General features: G+C 38.4%; 1 protein-coding gene across 5 annotated transcripts in view; it reads left to right on the top strand.

Annotated features, from left to right (window-relative positions):
* The window catches only part of LOC131690719 (protein kinase C-binding protein NELL2-like), a 312,172-nt gene that overhangs the window by 180,710 nt on the left and 111,448 nt on the right, over positions 1 to 20,014 (top strand). For all 5 annotated transcript variants that reach the window (XM_058976671.1, XM_058976669.1, XM_058976670.1 and 2 more), the window contains one exon: positions 13,385 to 13,507. In XM_058976671.1, the coding sequence (XP_058832654.1) occupies positions 13,385 to 13,507 (123 nt within the window). The remainder of the gene's footprint in view (positions 1 to 13,384; positions 13,508 to 20,014) is intronic.

Here is a 20,014-nt window from a genome sequence, read left to right on the forward strand (position 1 = left end):
GACTATCAAAATATAACTGATTTAGATGCAAGTTTCGAGAAAAACCATTGAAATTTTGTTTGGATTTGAATTAAGTCAAAGATTGTTCCGTTGCAATATCCGGTAGCGTCGCCGCAGCGAGGAGTCTAATCGACACAAAGCTCATTGAGTTTCTTCAACAAGCCGTCGATAACCAGGTCCCATGGCAAAGGCGACAGAACGGCACCTCACAGTGTTTTAAAACGTCGTTTTCGTGCTTAAAATAATGGCTTCTAAACCGTTAACTTTAGGAGTATAGTTTGTTCGGAGAAGTTCTTGCGCATTTACATGAATATATTGTTCAGTGATTGATTCGCCTATAAGTCATATTGTTTAAATTTATTTCCTGAACTAGTTAAGATAGAAACATTGTGTCTTCGACAAAGTTGTAGAAAATATCACTACGAAAGACATTACTGAAGACAAAATATATCTAACTTAAATAGTTTTTGAGCTATGAAACATGTTATATGAAAGACCCATTAAAATTAGTTTTTTTTATGATAACATTTTTAGTTATTCTCCCACGTTCTTGGAATCTTCCACAAAGTTGTTTGCGGAGTCGACTCACATATTTTTGCGGAACAAAGTAACTTCCTATCTGTTGTATTTCAATTTTTTTTTCAAATTTTGCGATATTTTAGGGTAATTTCCACCTTAAATAATCCGTTAAGGGGAAAAAAGAAGCAAACAACATCATAAGATGCTGAAAGTACGAACTTTTTATTTTCATTTTGTGGCTGACTTGTTTTTCGACTCAATCCTACCCGAGTGTTATGTTCCAAACAAAATGCCATCGCAGGGGTATAAACATTTGAGAGCACTAAGACAAGCAGCTTTATCTTTCCATTGTGAATTACATACCCAGAAGCAACTACAAATATTGAACTTACTTATCTCAGCCTGTCCCAGCGACGAGCAGAGAATGCGGTTACTAAGCATTGCGTTCATCCAACCCGAGTTACATGCAAATACTCCATGAGCGCGCGTCTCTTCCAAAATATACTGGGCACCTTTAATATCTAGGAATAGACACAAGCTAGATTGCTTTAGCGAGAAGACCATTTCAATCTTATAAACAACATCGTGCAGTAGAGTGATCGTGGATTTCCTACACTGACACTTATGTTGAATTTTATGCGGTGACTATTAAACTAAGCTAATGTTCCTGGTCGTCACAGTACACAATGCAATCACTTCCTCGTATCAGACAGCTTTTTTGGCAATATAAATATAATCATTGAATGCAATAATATGGGAGGAAATTATTGAAGAAGCCACAATATTTGGACATTCGTTGAATGAGTAATGATTTTTTTTTTACTTTTCAACGACATTCAATTAGCTAGGGATTACTAATAAGGAAAGTAATGAAAATTTAGGGCTACAGTACTCAAGTGAGAGCAAGGATGTAATATAGATATACAGATCTGAAAACTAGAAGTGGCAAGGTCATTAAAAAACAGATTTCAAATCTTACGAGTCGAACTTGGGCAGAATTACTGCGAATCGCTCAAGTAGACCCACATGTTTCACGGCAAAGACAGACTTGTCCCTCTTTATCATAAACATCGATGTCAGTAGCTGTTTCAATATCCAAATACTATCATGATGCTATTACTCTTGGTGCTACGTGACCCGTTTAAAAACTGCTCGCTCACTACCGAACGGACTAACAATCGGTTTTTCAGGATTTTCGTCACTGGAAAGTGCTATATTGTCACACTCTTCACAACGATCTAATAACGGTTATTACCTTGCCGGTGGAATTTTCAAGCAAAGAAAGCCCTCTCAACATGCGACACTTATGTAACCTATTGGATTCGTGTTAGCCGTTGACCTGGGCGTTTTCAGTGCAATATAACGGTTCATATAGCGTACTGAACGTAGAAGTTTTTTCGTCGGCAGCAGTGAATTATTGAAGGAATTTTTCTGCCCAATAAAATATAGAAAGGATTGTTATCGCTCACCCACGAAGTTTTGAGTACCGTACTGGGTGGCACAGGAATGGAATAGCAATAGTTTCTACTCGGTAGCCTTCGCTTGTGCCAAGCCTTATCACAATGGATCGATCGTAATGCGTTGGCATGAACGGGCAGTCCCGCCCCCTTTTGGCAATGGGTACCCAGTGTGGGAAAACGGACCTGTACAACAGTAGAGGCGGAAAATTGCACTTTAACTTGTCTAGACTGTTTGCTCATTATACACTCTATAATTTGGTTTAGTTTATTCCCTCGCTGAGCTGGACAACATCTTTCTTCGCGATTGTGTTAAATGGAAGTAGGTTGGATGTTCTCAGAGTACTAGCTGGTCTCCGTGGAAAATAAATAGTGCTCCGAGAATCGCCTTTAAAGTCTTATGACGCGGTTGAAGGTTATCTGCGCTATTGACGGTTGGAATGTTGTATTGTGAGATAGATACTTAGTTATTAAGCTGGTTTGATTTATTAAAGGCACTAGGTACAACCATTCTAAATACCTACAACTTTACCCTTACAATTAAATTTAATCGTTCCTAACATTACCGCGTAAACAGCTTTACCAAGCATCTCAATCACAACCAATTTGTAGTAAGTGATTATTGTATCAGATTCAAAAACAAATAAATTTGACGCCTTATTCCAAGATTATTAGATAGACGGCCGCATTATTTAACTGACAGCTCAATTAACCGGTGAAATCAATTATGTCTCATCTGCTTGACAACACATCCCTCCCCTGCAGCACATCAGCCCACATGATGAACCTGTCAGGCCCGTTGACAAGCGATAGAGATTTACGATCTGAGAAAACTATCTATCTTCGGCTGACCATCAGTGAGTCGGGCGCTGTCTTCTGTCAACAGCGCCGGGTTGACAAAAAAACGATAGATCGTTAATCTTCGGCGAAATCGTCGATGATGGGTTTGGCGATCATAGATATGGCTTGTTTTTTTTTGGTTGAAATATAAAACCAATTTTCGATCGACTGCTGACAGCGATAAACATGTCATAAGTGCAGCACCTCACATAGATTCCAGCGATTCGCCTATGTTGGATTGGAAACCGAAGTCGTACCCAGTGTGTCTTTTTAGTCGAGGAGTAAAATAACTCTCTGACAGTTAAATCAATGGTTTTATTAGACCTAGTAGTAGTAGCTATTTGGATCGGGTTTGCATGTGGGTAAATGTTTCATGGACGCGACCTCACCGAATCAGGTTGGGATGTAAATTATGAATAGGCTTATAAGCAGTGGATCTGCTTCAGCAGACGCCGTCTGGGGGTTGAATGTCGAAAATTCATTCATAAAACTTCTCGTGTCCGGGCAAGAGCGGCGATTTCGTAGGGTCGTAAAATTAAAAGTTTTATTGCCCGAAGTCATCGAATCCCGTTTTCGGTGCGTGTCGATTGATTTTGACATTTTTGCTTACTCTCATTTCGATTGGACGGTAATAAAAAGTGGAAAATAGCAATCTTTTACTCAGGAAAAATTAAGCGAATTTCTAAATTTAACTGCAAAAATCGTAAACTTATGATATCGTTGTTTTGATTGAACGGTTATTGCGCCGAACTTATGTTTGAAAGCACATTAATTGAAATGGTTTTGAATATCTTGCGTCCTACATACAGCCACTGAGAACTGACATACAAGTAAAGTTTTTAATGTATGTAAGAAATTAAACTGTCGTTTTGAAATGCCACCAGCAAGTAGCAATTTGCCACTAGCCGGCGCTACGATCGGTCAGCAAACACTATACGGTCGTTGCGTGCAAACTTGGATACAATGGTGATTCATGCGTGCGAACCTGTATGCGTTGGTGATTTTCAACGTATTTTCATTTAAATATTTACACAGATTTTTCAGGAAAGTTTGTCCTCACATATAAGTTCTCTGTGGGACATTGAATTTTTACTATAATTCTAAAGTTGAAGAATTTATTTATTTTTTGATATGCATTGATTCACTGGAAAACCATTGATTTACGTGATCTAAATTTAAAGTACTATGAGAGAATCCATTTAAATTTCTCCTACATATTTGACACGCAGACACACGCTACGACACATGCATTCATTTGTCGCAATCACTGACATTCCGATAAGGCTAACTTACGTCACGCACGTTTGCAGATTAAATTCCCCGTTTACCAGTTAATCATCGTTGCACTTTTCCACAACGTTTAATCTCAATCATCCCATCTAGTTTTTCGTACGGCAAAGCATATAAACCCAGCCCGTTTGGCCACAGTGAGACACATGTTGGTAGCCAACCTAACTTAGTTACCCTTTCACTGGTTTGCACTGTCTCTGGTTGACAACTGTGGCCGTAGACCGAGGGAGACCGCCGCGCAGACCGAGGATAATTAAATTTTGATTTATTCATCACAGGTCGTTTAATATCATTAGCATCTTGATTATATTCGTCCGTTGTTGAGGATGCACGCGAAACATGCTCGCGAAGAGACGGACTGCTCCTGCAGTGGTTCGCAAAACGACGCGTGTAATTCAAGATTTTTAACGGTTTCAGCTGTTGGGATACAATGTTTCCCAACGCCAGAGCGGGACAGAACGCCGATCCGCATCTGTTTGCGGTAGCTAGTGGTGTTTATTAGCATGTTTATTCTTTTTTTTGTTTGGTAGATAAAAGGTCGAGTGATGTTTTCATTATGACAGTAGACAACAACGTATGGACTACAGCAGAGTGAAGTAAGCGAAGTGATTTGACAGACAGGAACACGTGCTAGATAGCCGTACAGACTGGCGTCTGATGCGCGACGACGACAACGAATGAAAACAACTAATCAACCGGGCAGAGCGGAACTTATCCTTTGGCTTCGGCTGATGGTTGTTTGTTTTTATGACAAACCTGATCTTTGATTTACTCTAGGTGAGCAGGGGATCTACGCAACACTATCATATTGATTGATAGAACTGTTGATTGGTCACCGAAACAGCTACTGTTATGAGGATTTACAGAAATAGGTTGTCGTCAGAAATTTTAATAGTTTTGGCATTGAAGGTAATCGTTTGAAAATTGGCCGCGAACTAATACGATTTTTTAATTTTCATTTGTTGTTTGCTGGCCCGTATCGTGCGGTTGGACCCCGTCAAGAGCACCAACTATAGGAGGTGCTAAAATCTGGATCTACTTTGTAAAGTAAGTGGGGTAAGTCACACAATAAGACAGAATAAGTGTCATTTCCAGGTATACACTAAATTATTGTTCGAAAGTCGAGCTGAACAAACAACAACAACAAACAAACAACAAAAGGGCGTTAAACTGGTACTCGACCAAAAACACCCCGTTACGGCCCTGTCAATCCCATTCAAATTTATGCATAATAAATTGTGTTGTTCTCATATGTAAAAAGGATAAAAGAGTAAATAACGAACGTGCTTGAGTTGCACGACACGAACATTTCAACTGAAAAGATTTCAAATTAAAAAATAACAAAAAAAATTGCACTCTTTATTGCACGTTTTCTCAGTTTCAAAGAAACATAAATGAGACAGATAACATTCAATAGCAATGAAGCACACCACCTCTTTAAAGGTGTAGCAAACATTGTGGAGTAAACTAGATCGATTATCATCAAGAAGACAATCCCATTTCAAACAGTAATAATTCACTTCTCCTCGGTGCTACGAAGAGTTCAGCATTAATACCGGTGCCCAACCTAGACCTAGCCAGTACTGCACTCATTTGAATCTCTGGATGAAATGTTAAAACACTGAAGATTTTTGGTGTTGATGGAAGCGCTAGAACTTCTTGTTTGATCTGGGAGCAGTTACAGATGTCCTCACAAGGGGATCATGAGGGCCGCACTCTTCCTGTGCCAAGATAGCATAACGATTTGTCGTGACGAGTAGCGTAGCTCTCTTTAGTATTTCTGCAAAACAGTGCTTATAGCATCTTTTAAGAGAACGTCCCATATTCTCCAGGCGCTGTTTGTACGCAAATCATGTGAACTCTTCCCACAGTATGCACACTTTTCAGCATTTCCAAAGCAAAAATCATCCTAATCTTTTTCCGCGCACCTGACACATCAGGGGCTCATTACTACAATAACCCACTCGTTTGTGTTTAGTGCATAATATCCCAGTCAAAAAGGACAAGTTGCTGGCTAATGGGGGGCTATTTGCCAACTCGGATGCGGTAATTGCCCTTCAATTTGCCAGCAAATTGCTGGCAATTAGGGGGCTATTTCAAATGCAACATTTGAGCGATTTGCCGCCGTAATTTTTTAGCTGCTCTACCCGCCCTTAAATCGCCCCCAAATCGCCCAGGGAACGCGCCATTTAATCGCCCTTCATTGCCCAATATGAAAATTACAAATATTAAATATTTTCGGATTAATTATATACTCACATAAACTTATCACTACACTAGGTAATCACCACCAAACTATAGGAAGAACCAATGGTGAAATTGGCATTGCACACCAAAACTTACCACAATCTGACTTTTATTAAGAGTTTAGGTCGGATAACTTGTTCCACTATATTTACACACGATTCCACAATTTTCCACATTTGTTGGCTAAATGAAGTGCACTAGACAAACAAAATACAAGCGAGAACACGCCAATCGTTTAAAAAATACTATTTTAAGCTTAAGCCAAACATGAACCGCCATGTTTGAAAAACGCGAAAAACAACCAAGTCCATTTCAGCTGCCAGAAAATTTGACTAAGTATTGAAATTGACTTTTAATCGCATTCGCAAATTGCATTTGTTCCGAGGGGCAATTAGCACGGGCGAGTTGAGTCAAACGTCAAACTTTTTAAATCGCCTGACCATGTTCGTCCGCATATTTTTTTTTTTTTGACAGGGATGTGGTACACATAGCGGAACAGGTAGAGACGAACCCTGTCAAAGAGGAAGTAATTAGGCATAACAGTTCCATCAAAGATCATCTGTGATTGTCAATTTTTTTCCGTCCAGTGCGATTGCCATTTGAAATCTTTGCTCACGGGGGTCCTTTGATTGATTATTGTGTTTATTAGGGAGTGATTTTAAACTTTCAACAGGTGTTTATGGCTTTCTCAGTCGGTAATATTTGGGCAAACGATTAATTTTATAAACTGCCCAACGTTTCAACCGTTTTTGATGGCCTTTTTTTAGGGAAATTTAAATTAATCGTAGAGAAGATAAGTTGAATTTCCATTGAAAAAGGCCATCGAAAACGGCCCAAACGTCGGGTAAGTTATAAAATCAATCGTTTGACTAAATATTACCGACTGAGAAAGCCGTAAACACCTGTTAGAATTGCCATATCCAGTCGTTACAACAAACTTTTGGTTCATTCGTCCTTTAGATAGCGAAATCGAATGGGTGAGCACACCGTCGATCTCAACTGTGTGCGCGGGTATGTACAGACGGCAGCCCTTCATAAACGGCGTACCGCCAGTAGCATCGTTTGCTTACTAAAGACAGAATTTCACAATTCTGTGCTTATCAGGTCGAACGGTTTGGTCGGTTCTTTCGAAATATTTTGAATATGTAGCAGTTTCTCGTAGATTTTAAACGTGAACTCGGAGTGTTTGACATCAATTTTACCCCCAGCTGGATTTTATCAGAATGTATATATTAGACCTCTCCACATTTTGAAAAAGTTTTGAAATATACATCGGTCAGCTCAAATTCTTGTTCTAGGTGTGAATTTAAGAATTTTCGCCAAAAATGGCTTAATTTGGACATGATTTAGAGGCGTCTCCAATCAAAAATCGTGTTTTTGCTATGTTTCTATAGGAAGATCACTTACGCTCTGATTTAATAGGCCCTACATGTCCGCATATCGTCAAGGATTGTTCCTTAGACATATCTTAACATGTTTTAACAGGTGAACATAGCTCTAATCGCAATAGAAAATTTGTTATCTGGATTTTTATATAGAAAAAAATACCAAAACCAAGAAAAAATACTGCGAATTTTCCTTGGTTTTGATATACTTTTCTATATGAGAATCTAGTTAACAAATTTTCTATTGCGATTAGAGCTATGTTCATCTGTTAAAACATGTTAAGATATGTCTAAGGAACAACCTTTGATGATATGTAGGCATGTGGAGCCTATTAAATCAGAGTGTAAGCGATCTTCCTATAAAAATATAGCAAAAACACGATTTTTGATTGGAGACACTTCTAAATCATGTCCAAATTATGCCATTTTCGGCGAAAGCTCTTAAATTCATACCTAGAACAAAAATTTGAGCTGACCGATGTATATTTCAAAACTTTTTCAAAATGTGGAGAGGTCTAGTATATATGTACGGGCTTCGAGTCCGGCGCAAATTGAAAACGTAAAGAATGTGACGGAAGAAACAGGAATTACGTGAGATATAATAAATTGAAAAACATGTTAGAGAAGAGTAGAGCAAAAATGTTGTACCTATTTCCACTCGATATATGGGTGGAAGATACAGATTTTCTTAGCAACTGGCTCGAAGAATTTAAAAAAAAAACATCTATATGAGCAACAGATCATAAAAGCACTCACAATGTACAGAAAGATGGGTTCAAAATGTTTGGTTCATAACAGGAACGTCGGGACGACAAATCTTCAAATCAAATAATATACTTCGTAAAGGGTGGTACGATAACCATTGCGACGCTTTCAAACTTGTATAACTTTATTCATACTTGACCGAAACGAACCAGATTATGCCTAGTTTCTCTTTAAAGAATGTTGTTTGAATTTGCTGTTTTTCAGTTGTCCAGTGAGAATCCGGTCCAAAAGGAAGAAAATCAACAATCCACCAACCATAGCAGGTGGTTAACCTGACCGCCAATCACTCCACTGGATATGGGTTCAATCCCCACCGAATTTGTTAAGATTTTCTGAGGTGAAAAATAGATGGTCACTTTTTCCTTCGTAATGGATGTAAAGCTGTTCATCCCAGTCCATGTGTTGATGGGCCGATATCTAGGGTCCAGTTGCTGGCATCGATGATTGGTACTCAGTGCGTACAGAGCCCGACGAAAAATAAAAAAAGGAAAGGGGCGCAAAACTGAGACTCCGCACAATGCACCAGAAGACTAAGTTACACTTCTGGTTGTATTGACCGTTTTTACTTATGAAAAAAAAATTACAAGTTCATACATTCGCCGTCGATTTAGTTCGCTCGAACCAATTCGCAAAGGTTTTTTCTTCTATGTCCATACAAACAGTACAAGCAAATGTTAAATGAATAATACAAGAAATATTCGCTATGGATTTTGTTCTAGCTATTCCCACGCGAAAACATCAACAGCTTTGACATAGCTAGAACAAAATCCATAGTGAATATTTTTGTGACCTGTCGCCTCGTGTGCGTGCAGCTTTAATGGTGACAAACAATATGTGAAATTACTACAAAATTGTCATTTAATTTTATCGTTTTCGTTTAATTACAAAGTCGCTTTGCTTTAATTTTTTTTTTTTTCGAGAGTTGTCCTACTGGATCCGTAGAGCTGGGTTCTTGTCAGGGCTCCCCATCAGAATCACTCACTACAATTGCAGACGAGACGGGAAATGTCACCCACTAAAACACTGCTTAAGGCCAATTGCAGTGATTCTGATTGTGATATCGAGTGTGTGGTTGAGATGTTCGGGTGTAGGGACGTTACAATTGTTTGGGAATGAGCTTTTATTTTTTCGCGCTTGAGACCATGTTGATCAAATTATAGGTGCTACAGCTTTCTCTAAATTATCGGAGCGTTTTTGTGTTTGCGGAAACTGGGGCGCTGATATGCGTGGATGATCGCAATCGCACTCGTCTTTGTGTATCAACGCAAAGGGCTTAAGCGTTTGTATGTTAACGTGTTCGATAGCATGGGCGTTTACATGTCGCGTGTGTGTATTCGATTTTATAATCGTTTGGTCATTCTCATATTCTCGCGTGTTGTTTATTATGCAGTGTACGGCTCTGATGCTAGCATAGAGTGAGTTCTTTTATATCACAATAGTTCCCGATCATGTTGCCATGGAACATATTGTCTAGTGGATATGAGCGTAATTCTTTATTGTTCCAACAGAAGGCATGCACCCAGGCTGCAAGGACTGAGAGTCCCTTTCCAGACGTCACCGATTCATGATCGCGCGAATACGGGCGTTCGTAGGTCCACTCTTGAGATCGCTTTTGTTAATAAGAGGTGCTAAGACGTTCACCTAATAACCGGGGTGTCACCCTGTTTGCGAGATCGCAGACATAGGTGTGCGTGGATGATCGCGTGTAAGTACCTTCGCATGCATAAATTCGATTTTGTTACATGGTTACGATTCGCACAATGGCGTGTATTCTTGAATGATCGCGCGCAGACCATGAATCTGATACCTAATTTTGATTCAGATGTTAGAAGAGAGTAAATTTCCCAATAGCACTAGAGTTCCCGGTAATACCGCCATGGGTCGTGTTGTCTAGTGGATATGAGCGTCAGTTTGGAATGGTCCAACTGAAGGCATAGACCTAAGCTTCTAGGACCGAAGGTAAAGATTTCTGGGCCGATTCATTATCGCGCGAACATAGGCGTTTGTAGGTTCCCACTTGAGACTACTATTATAAGTTTATTAGTGCTAAAACATTCACTTAATCACCGGGCTGTTTTCATGTTTGGTGCGCGTAGATGATTGCCATAGCCTTAAGCGTTTGTATGTTAACGTGCTAAATGCTAGAAGAGTGAGATTCCCCATATCACAAGAATTCCCGATCATGTCGCCATGGAACGTGTTATCATTTTTTGATTGGTTCAACTGATGGAATGAGGCCATGCTGCTAGGACCAAGGGCAGAGACTTCCGGTCGCATGAGACCGCATTTGTAAATTTATAGTTGCTACAATCGGTGTTAATTTTAGCGAGATCACGGGCGTAAATATGTCTGGATCATTGTAATTGCATATTCGCGTTGGTAGCCAGAATTGTGTTATCGCGAGGGCCATGAGCGTTTGTATGTTTGGATAGAGAGATTGTGAGAGTATATGAGAGAATATGGAATTGATTCTGTTAGTCAAATTTAAGATGTATGTAGTATTAAAAGGAAAAATAAAAGGAGGAAAATTGGTATTTGTGGAAAAGTAAACTACTATAAGTACAACAAAAACAGACCAATGAACTAGAAGAAAAACACATGTAATATGCAAACAACCTACTTGAACTCATCTAAATGTCAGCAAATGATATTTATTTACAATTAACGACAATTGCATTCCCGATCATCATAGAATTTTATCATGCTATGCTGACCGGGAATGGATGATTCACGTGCGCCGGTACTTTTATCGTACCTTAATTTATCCAATCGTATCCTCCCAAATGAATCGAATCGAATGAACGAATTGAACACTGGAAAGAAGTGACAAACATATACTAGGAAGGATTACCCACTATTCTATCATATACGCCTGTTCTGCATCCATTCCCAGACCCCGTTGCCACAAATATTCAGACGAACACATACGACTAGCACATAATAGTAATTGTTCACTGGTACTAAAAACTACAATTATTGCTGCTCTAACAATAATAGGCTTCTTCTTAATTAGCCTGCACACGATTAAGAAGCGGACCGATAAATCGACAAAGAATGACCCCCACTGCGAGCCGTGTCCACCAACACTGCCATTAAGCTGTGGAACAATGTTTGCAAACACGGCACACAGCAAAAGCCAATCCCTGTCGACCAACAAGTCGGCCACGCCAGCATGCACAGGCTAATGGTTGATCGATAGTTTGGGATGGTGTAAAGTATAAAATAATGAATAGTGGTCGCAGTGGCAAAGTTTCCCCTAACAAAAAAAGTATAAAAAATCACAAAAAATACCATAGGCCCTCTCGGTCTCCTCGATGCACCACTATCCAGGCGTAATGCCACACCCACCACAAATCGATTGTCTGACAGAGATTCTTTAAAACTGATGCACAAATATACTTGATGATGTTTGCAATACTGTCAAAGCCATCAAACTAGGGGAGGGAATTTTAAATTATTTTTTAATTCCAAATCATTTCAACCCAAAATTTTACCTGATTTTCAGGGATATTACATATTGTACAATGTTCATTTCAAAATCGAAATTTCTGACCTTCCCCGAATTTTTTTGCTGGGTCCGATTCTGTGATGGTCAAAACAACATGTGTAAATATTGTAGATGATCTGGAAATTATTGATAATCTTGAAATCTGAAATTTACGCATGGTGTTCGCTACACATGCTGTATATTCAATTCAACCATGGTCGTGTATTGCATACAACTCTTCAATTTTGAAAAGCCGTTAATCCATACCTGCCAAAATATATTCTGAGGTGAAATTCCGTACAAAGCATTAGTCTCCCTGTACAAATCACATCGGTTTACGAAAAGCGAAAACTTCCATCTTCTATTCAACGATAACGTGCAACTTCTGCCCGCCTTATGAAACCACAATTTTCACCATTAAACCAGACAACTAAACACAAATCTGTCCCCGGAGGCGTTCAAAGCATCCCGTTGCCAGATCCGGGCGCCACTGGCCGCTAACATGCATTCGGTTGATTTTGCATTCGAAAAATAACACCAAGCTACCTCGCCTGTCAGCCTGTTGTACAAGCCCAAAACCGCTCGAAGACAAGCAATAAATTACTTTTACACATGTACTTTTCGCTCCTGTCACGCTGCTGCTTGAATCCTTCTTCGTTCGGGTACCGCCGATGGCAAGATTTGCACGCGAGCGAGCACAGCGAGAGATACTGCAAAACAAAAATTAAAAACGGTTATTGTTCGTTACTGTGTGCGCGGATGAAAACTGCCAAAAGTCCGTGAGTTCACAGGAACCGCCGCAGCGTCGATGCTCTTGGTTAGCGAGACCGAACGAGAGGCCGCAGAGGGCTGTGGGAACCAGGGCGCACCCGTTTGAATTGTGTACCATTTTTCAATTTGGTGGTAGTTAGCAGACAAATTGACAATCGTTTTATTTTACTGTCACTAAACGAAGCAAAAAAAACATGTTTGGCGGCATTCCTTGATTGCTAAGCTGGAAGAGGAAATTTACGATTTTTGTCACGTTTCTAGTTGGCAAATGGAAAAAAAAGATTAGCGATCCGATCAGATGGCTGCGCAAGCGAATACTGATCGCGTTTTGGGTAGCTGCTATTTTTACGAGTTGGCCGTGATTTGAATCAAAACCGTATCACCTTTCTGCGTGGAGGATTAAGTGTTATAAAAAATTATAAACAAGATGGGAGTTTCAGATATGATTATTATTAAAGAGCCATAATTGCTTATTCCAGGATACAAACTAGAATTCATATCGTGATATAATTGTTGATAATGATATGATGTTTTACGATCCATCTACTTATTATTCTTGATATATGATTGTTTTGAATTGCAATTACTATACTAACACTTCTGTTTTTTCTTTTAACCCACAGGTGGCGCTCTGGACCCCGGCATCGATCTGCTCGACGCGCTAAGTTTACACACAAATTCATCCCAATCCCAAGGGGTTACAATCACACAAGAGTATCAACATCAAAGGGTATATCATTTGTCAGGTTAGAATCAATTTGATTAACATATCTTAGTATGTACAAAAACATTCTCTTTTAATATGGCAATTGAAGGATTACAGACTTACGTTGTTCGTTGATGCAGTCCGGTGTAAAAACGATTCTTTAGCTACTTTTGTCCTCTTGTCGAAATAAGGTTGTCACTAGCGGGAACATGGCGTTGGTCCAAGAGAAACGGATGTAGAGGTTGTCAATCGAATAATTGGTCTACGATATCCCACCACAACCTGCACCACTGAATAGGCAGCCTAATGAAGAACGCATACATCAATTAGTAACGATGTAAATATATGCATATATTTTATTCCGCTTCGGGCGTCATACGACACAACAATCTGATACGTGATTAAACGGTCACTAATGGCTAAACAAATCAGGATTAATGAAATACTCTCGGGAAGCAACCGTTGCCCGTTTCTCATATTTCCAATAAGGGAAACGCGTCATTTGTACTCGGCTTGTGAGTGAGAAGAAAAAGAGCGCAAATCCCTTCGATTGCCGATCCAATCAACAACTGAAGTCGTTTGCAACTCAATTCCGAAGGGAAAGCTCCCCAGTGTTTTGAGTGATTGCCGAAAAGACCAACCAGACACAAATGATCAGGCTGGCCACTTGACAAATTAGCCACGTCGCTCAGTGCGGTTGGCATATTCATCAATTCGGTCATTTGCCTGCCACAGTCAGACTTTTTCCCATTATTACCTCTACCCATAACGGAAATCGCATACATGGATGCGTGAAGGGACATTCCGCGCGCGTTTTCCCAGCTTTTTTTTATGTCCGACTGACAGAAACGATAATAAATGCAGGCACCCCCGGACATTAGGACATCAATTCCCTCTTCGCCTCTGTCAGTCATCAGGGCAGTGTGAAGCACGAGTAGTTGTACGCTTCTAACGTTGATTGACATTCGACCGGTGATACGAGCGCCTAGCTAGCGCCCGGTATGATGGGTGTGTTCAGGACACGGTCTAGACGCGATCCTGCGTCTAGACCGGTTTCTCCTTCCACAGTACAAACACGGTTTGTGTGTACTTCCGACGGATTGAACTACCATATAGTGCATCAGCTGATAATGTTAGGTGGAATGGTAGGTTCAATCATACTTTAAATTGACGGCCATTTTAATTTATTGTAAATGGTCATTGCATGCTTCCGAATTTCAAATTGATCTTTATATTATAAATAAAAAAAAGGCATAGCAATTAAATTTTAAAATAAAACTAGATTTTTATTAGTGAACTCATACAAACAATTTTACCTGCCAGTTTAGGGGTTATAACCCTTATGAAAAATTCGGTACTTTTTTCGTCATTTTATTAATGTAAATGTCAATCAATTAATCCGGCGCTAGCTTAGTCCAGTCATCAAGTTATTGTTGGATTATGATGAGACGAAGTTATAAATTTTGTGCTCTTCTCGCGTAATGCTGGTTTTAAACAATTTTCTGTTTATTGGAGAAAAAATAGTTTTTTCCAATTTTTTCCAATTTGGAAAAATAAAGCATTATGTTGTAATTTATTTATAGAAAAGTATAATGCAAAATAATTAAAACTGAGAGCTACGGCCGTATTCCCAAAGAGCTTTTGTTTGCAATGCGCACGATATCTTAACAACCAATTCACCAATCGATCAGAACTTCTCTGGCATTCTTTCTCGCCATAATGACCAATTTTTAAACAATTCCAACTGGGATAAAATCTACATTTTAGTGCAAAAAAACTCAATTTTTGAATAACAAACGTATAATTAAGAAAATTTCGTAATTTATCATTGTTTACGGAACTCTTACTTCACGAACTAAATATTGTAGTAATACGGAATTACTTTAGCGTTAAAAAACAGTCGGATGTTTCTCCGGCTATTCGGATACTTCATTATGACCCTTCCAGCGCCATATAAATCATCAGTCTAGTGGAAGACCATATTCAAGTTCTATTTGCCACAGTTCGTTTCGTTTCACATAATCGTACGCTGTCTTGATATCCACGAATTGTTTATGAATCTGGAAAATAAAATTCTCGAAAATTATCCAGGATTCGTAAAAAGATCAATATCTGGTCCATCGTTGATCGTCCGCCACGAAATCCGCTTTGGTATTCGTCTATAAAATCTCCGTCCAACTAGTGCAGTTTTGCTAAACAGTGTACGGGAGCAACCAATTTTCAAAGTATATCAAAAATGGTCGTTTTCATCGGCGAACGCAAGATCTTTTAGCATTTTGTAGAGAACCTTTTATGTACTAATAGTAATTAAATTAACTCTTTATCTGTAAGAATAACCAGAAACTCGAATAACTTACAAAATACACTTATAAGGTATGACAGGATCATTACGTCTCTAAAGTTATAATATTCAAGTTTCACGGATGAACAGTTGAAAATTTCATTGAAATCAGTACAAAAAATTATTTATAAAACTGTTAAATGTTCGATATTCTGTGAAAATTGGTTTTGAGAACATCGCGCTCACAGTTTACAACACTCTCTGTGTATATCTATGAAATTTTACAGCAGAATTGACATTTGAAGATTCTACCCGCCTTTCCGTTTTTTGTTATATAATTTTGACGACCCAAAATGGAAGAATGGAGTATTTTTAATGTTTTGAACGTTTGCCAAACAGTAACATGGCGATTACAGAGGAATTTTGTTCCCAATTCGTTTATTTGGTACGGCTCGGTGCAGCTCAACAGCGCCGTTGGACATTTCTATTTTTACGATGCACGAGTATTAAAAAATTAATTACTAGTCGCTAGATCTGGTGTCCGTCTTTTGTAATGTCGTGTGGAAACCTTCTTTCTCCACGGGGATTCATGTACAGTGTCGCCAATTGCTACTTGAAAGTGAGTTAGTCTGCTTTCTCTCGAGCGTTTGTATTCGTTCACACTGTCATTGTTTTTGAGGTATTGGGGCTTTTTTGCTTCTCTATTGTGCTTACGGATCACGACTGTGTATCTATCTTGTTTGACATCTGCCTGTTCCTTAGTGGTGATATTTGTTGATTTAAGGGAACGTAGCCTTTGCTGAGAGAAAATTCGTTGCTGCCTGAACAACATCTACATCCTCACCCCCAAAAACATCGTTAGGAACGCACAAGAAGTTGCTTCAAGTTATCCGGTGGAATGGACTCTAATTTTTCGTATTGCAATATGTATTTTAAATTAACTTGAAACAAGTACGCAGTAGCAGATCGTGTAGTCATATATCATCTTTCTCATCTTAATGGAACTGGTTAAAGTTGACTTCCGAAAGCCTAACCTCCATTTTCAATGTTAGCAAATATTCAATCACGTGAACTAATTCATCTTCACACGAGACATTTTAATTATAGCAACTTTTCTAATCTTCCAACTGTTCGGTAACACTTTTATTCCAAGCAAGCCAATCCCGAGAGTACCATTGAAAAGCCTGATCAGTTTCTCTATCCCCTTCTCCAATACGATGTTTATCTATACATGTATGTTTTTGAACATCAGTGAGAGATTCAGAAATGTAATCGAGTTACAACGAAACGAAATCTGGAAATCACAGAAAAATAAAAACCTGTAACTCAGTTTATGTACTATACTTATTTGAATGATACTGATTGGCAATTCAACGAAAAACAACGTATTTCACACTAAATTAAATTTTTTGAAATTAACTTTGCGAATTCAACAAAAATGATGTGTAACCAAAACTTTGAAACGCTTAGTATCCAGCTATTTTGCGATATATTTTCACATAACGCTAAAAAATACTTCTGAGAACACATTCCAAAAGATAGACTATAAAACTATAAATTTTTGGTATTACGGCGTAGAAAATTTGTAAAGCATAGACGAAATACCACTCATTTCCAAATACTTCAGAAGGGGTCCAAAATTTCGATTTTGAAATGTTCATTGCACAATTCGTAATAATGTTTAATAAAAATCAGTTTTGGTGGTCGAATCTGGTCTGGAATGGTTTTGAGTTTTGAACGAATTGAATTGGAAGCTATTTTAAAAATTTTCAGCAAATCAAAACATTTCGGAGGGGGTGCGGACCCCCAAGACCCTCCCTCTGGATCCTCCACTGTCCGCAACCATATTTATGTATTGAAAACGGTACACTCCGTGTCATTCAGCAAGATGGAGCAGACTGTTCAAAAATTTGCCGCTATCAGCCGAGTGTTTTCAGTTTTGGGGATCACGATGAAACTTGCACCTGTATCCAAACGACTGGTGTTAAATTGTAGTAAACGCACGCATTCTTCTTACATCTAGGTATTTATGCAAACACATAAAATCAGTGCACGTTATAGAAGTTAATTGATTTTTGGAGAATCCGGCTGTCTGTTCCAAGAGAGTAAATGCACAATATTTTGATTATTGTTATTCATCTAAATGTAGTTCATATTAATATTTTTAATCATTTTGATAATCAAAATATTCTATGTTTAAAATTGTAGTTCTACGTTAACAGCTCATACATCCCCATTGGGTTGTCCCGTGTAGTTTTTAATTCGTTTATATGACAATGCTCAATTTGTTTACTTAACAGAGCCGTGGGCTATATATTTAGATATAAAAATATTTAAATGATGTTAAAAATATTCATAATAATCATATCTCTCTCTGTAAAAAAGCGCTCTTAATCCGGTGAAAAGTGGAACTAAAATTTAACATTTGGTTGCTATAGTGCTTCTTTTTTATTAAAGTACTTTCGAGCATACATTTTTGCGCAACACAACTACGATTGTGAAAATTGACTTCTGAAGAATAACCATACGATGTAAGGTAGATTGTCAGTCTTCGACAGACTTGTGAGCATTGAAATTACCTTTCAGAATCTCAATTCTAGTGATACCTGAAATAACCTAGGGACGATAAATAAAATAAATTTCTCGGATATCCCGCAGCTAGACCTGATTGAATTGTCCCCAAAATTGAACCAGACACACCTGGTGGGGCTAGTAATCGACGCAACGGTGGGCCCATTTAGTTTTTCAAATTATTTTTATTTCTATGCATCCCAATGGGGCTGCTATGTGCTTTACACTGCTTGCCACTTACAAAATCTAAAAATTAATTTTGACGATATGAATCAAAGATTTGCAGGCAATATATTTCTGATATGCTCATTGCTGAATAAATTAATGATCAATTGACGTCTCCGCGTGATACCTGTAGGTGTTTCAACTAGGCTGGTGGAACCAGTGGAATTGAAACTTGACTCAGCAAACCAATGCAATATACACTAGGCTATATTTCTCCGTAAATTTTTAATTAGGTGGAAAGGACAAGGTAGACGCAAAAATTCCCTAACTAATTTAGTTGAAGGTTTTGGGCAAAAGTAGTTTTATCCAAATTTCCAAATTTTCTCCTTAGGATCACATAAATTTCATGCCACGCAATTCTAAGCTGACTAAAATTTTGCAAAATGTACTCCAAGAAAGAAAGAATGGGTTAAACCAAGACACAACACCTATCTTAACATCGTTCAGCTGTTGTCTCCATAACAAAACCATTATATACTCATTGATTCTCTGATTACACTAAATGGTTCCTGAAAGATCTGTTTTGAAGGAATCATCCAAATACCCCGCCGTATTATGATCGCTGCCGCCAGATTGCACTGAGCTAATAGAAATGACACATAAACAATCAATAGCGAAATCGACTGCTAAATTTAGAAATCTGATTTTTATAAATAATGAATTAGATAAATTTTATTGAAAACCGCTCCTGTCACACTTTTACCGACGGACGACCATTAAGACTCGTTTTATTATTTTTATTGTTAGAAATAGATAGAAATAGATAAAATAACCACTGACTGCTCCGATTGGCTGAAGCATTGAACCGAGTTCACTAAACGAATTATTTAAAAAAGTAGAAGTTTTATGAGCGACTGAGCACTAAAACTCTCCAAAAGTGAACGCTTCATCGCAAGTGATTGTGCTGTTTAACAAAACACATATGTAATACTCGATATTTGCAAGTGTATGTTAAATTGAAATGAACTGTACCCAATTTGAATTTTTGTATTAGGTCTGTGCACTCTGTACTCTTAGCACAAATACTAGGAATCACATTCAAGCGTACTAGGCAAACAATATTATTGAATTTACTGAGTACGATATAGCCGAGACGACAGTTTTTGTTTTCGCGTCATTTTAATGTAATATCATTTTCATTGGCACTTAATTTCATGTTCATGCGAGGAATCCGTTCCGTATTAAAACACTTTTGCGACTAAAATGTTGAGCCTGGTTGAATCTATAAGTCCAATAATTTCAATATCCTGTTTTCAGTATATGCAGTATCTTGGTCTGTTTTTTGTTTGTTTTGGTATAAAATGAGAGAGATGATCAGAAATCACGGAGTAGGAAAAAAGAATCAGCTATTCTAAGTCGCCTCAAGAGCATCTCTTCTATCTTTTCTATGCACTCAGAACGAGTGCTTACGGAATTGCGCTCCGATTCTCTCAATTCGGTTTGAATAAAACGGCATTTCCGAAAGCATCT

This window comes from Topomyia yanbarensis, chromosome 3 (assembly GCF_030247195.1).
Source record: "Topomyia yanbarensis strain Yona2022 chromosome 3, ASM3024719v1, whole genome shotgun sequence".
NCBI classification, from domain to species: domain Eukaryota; kingdom Metazoa; phylum Arthropoda; class Insecta; order Diptera; family Culicidae; genus Topomyia; species Topomyia yanbarensis.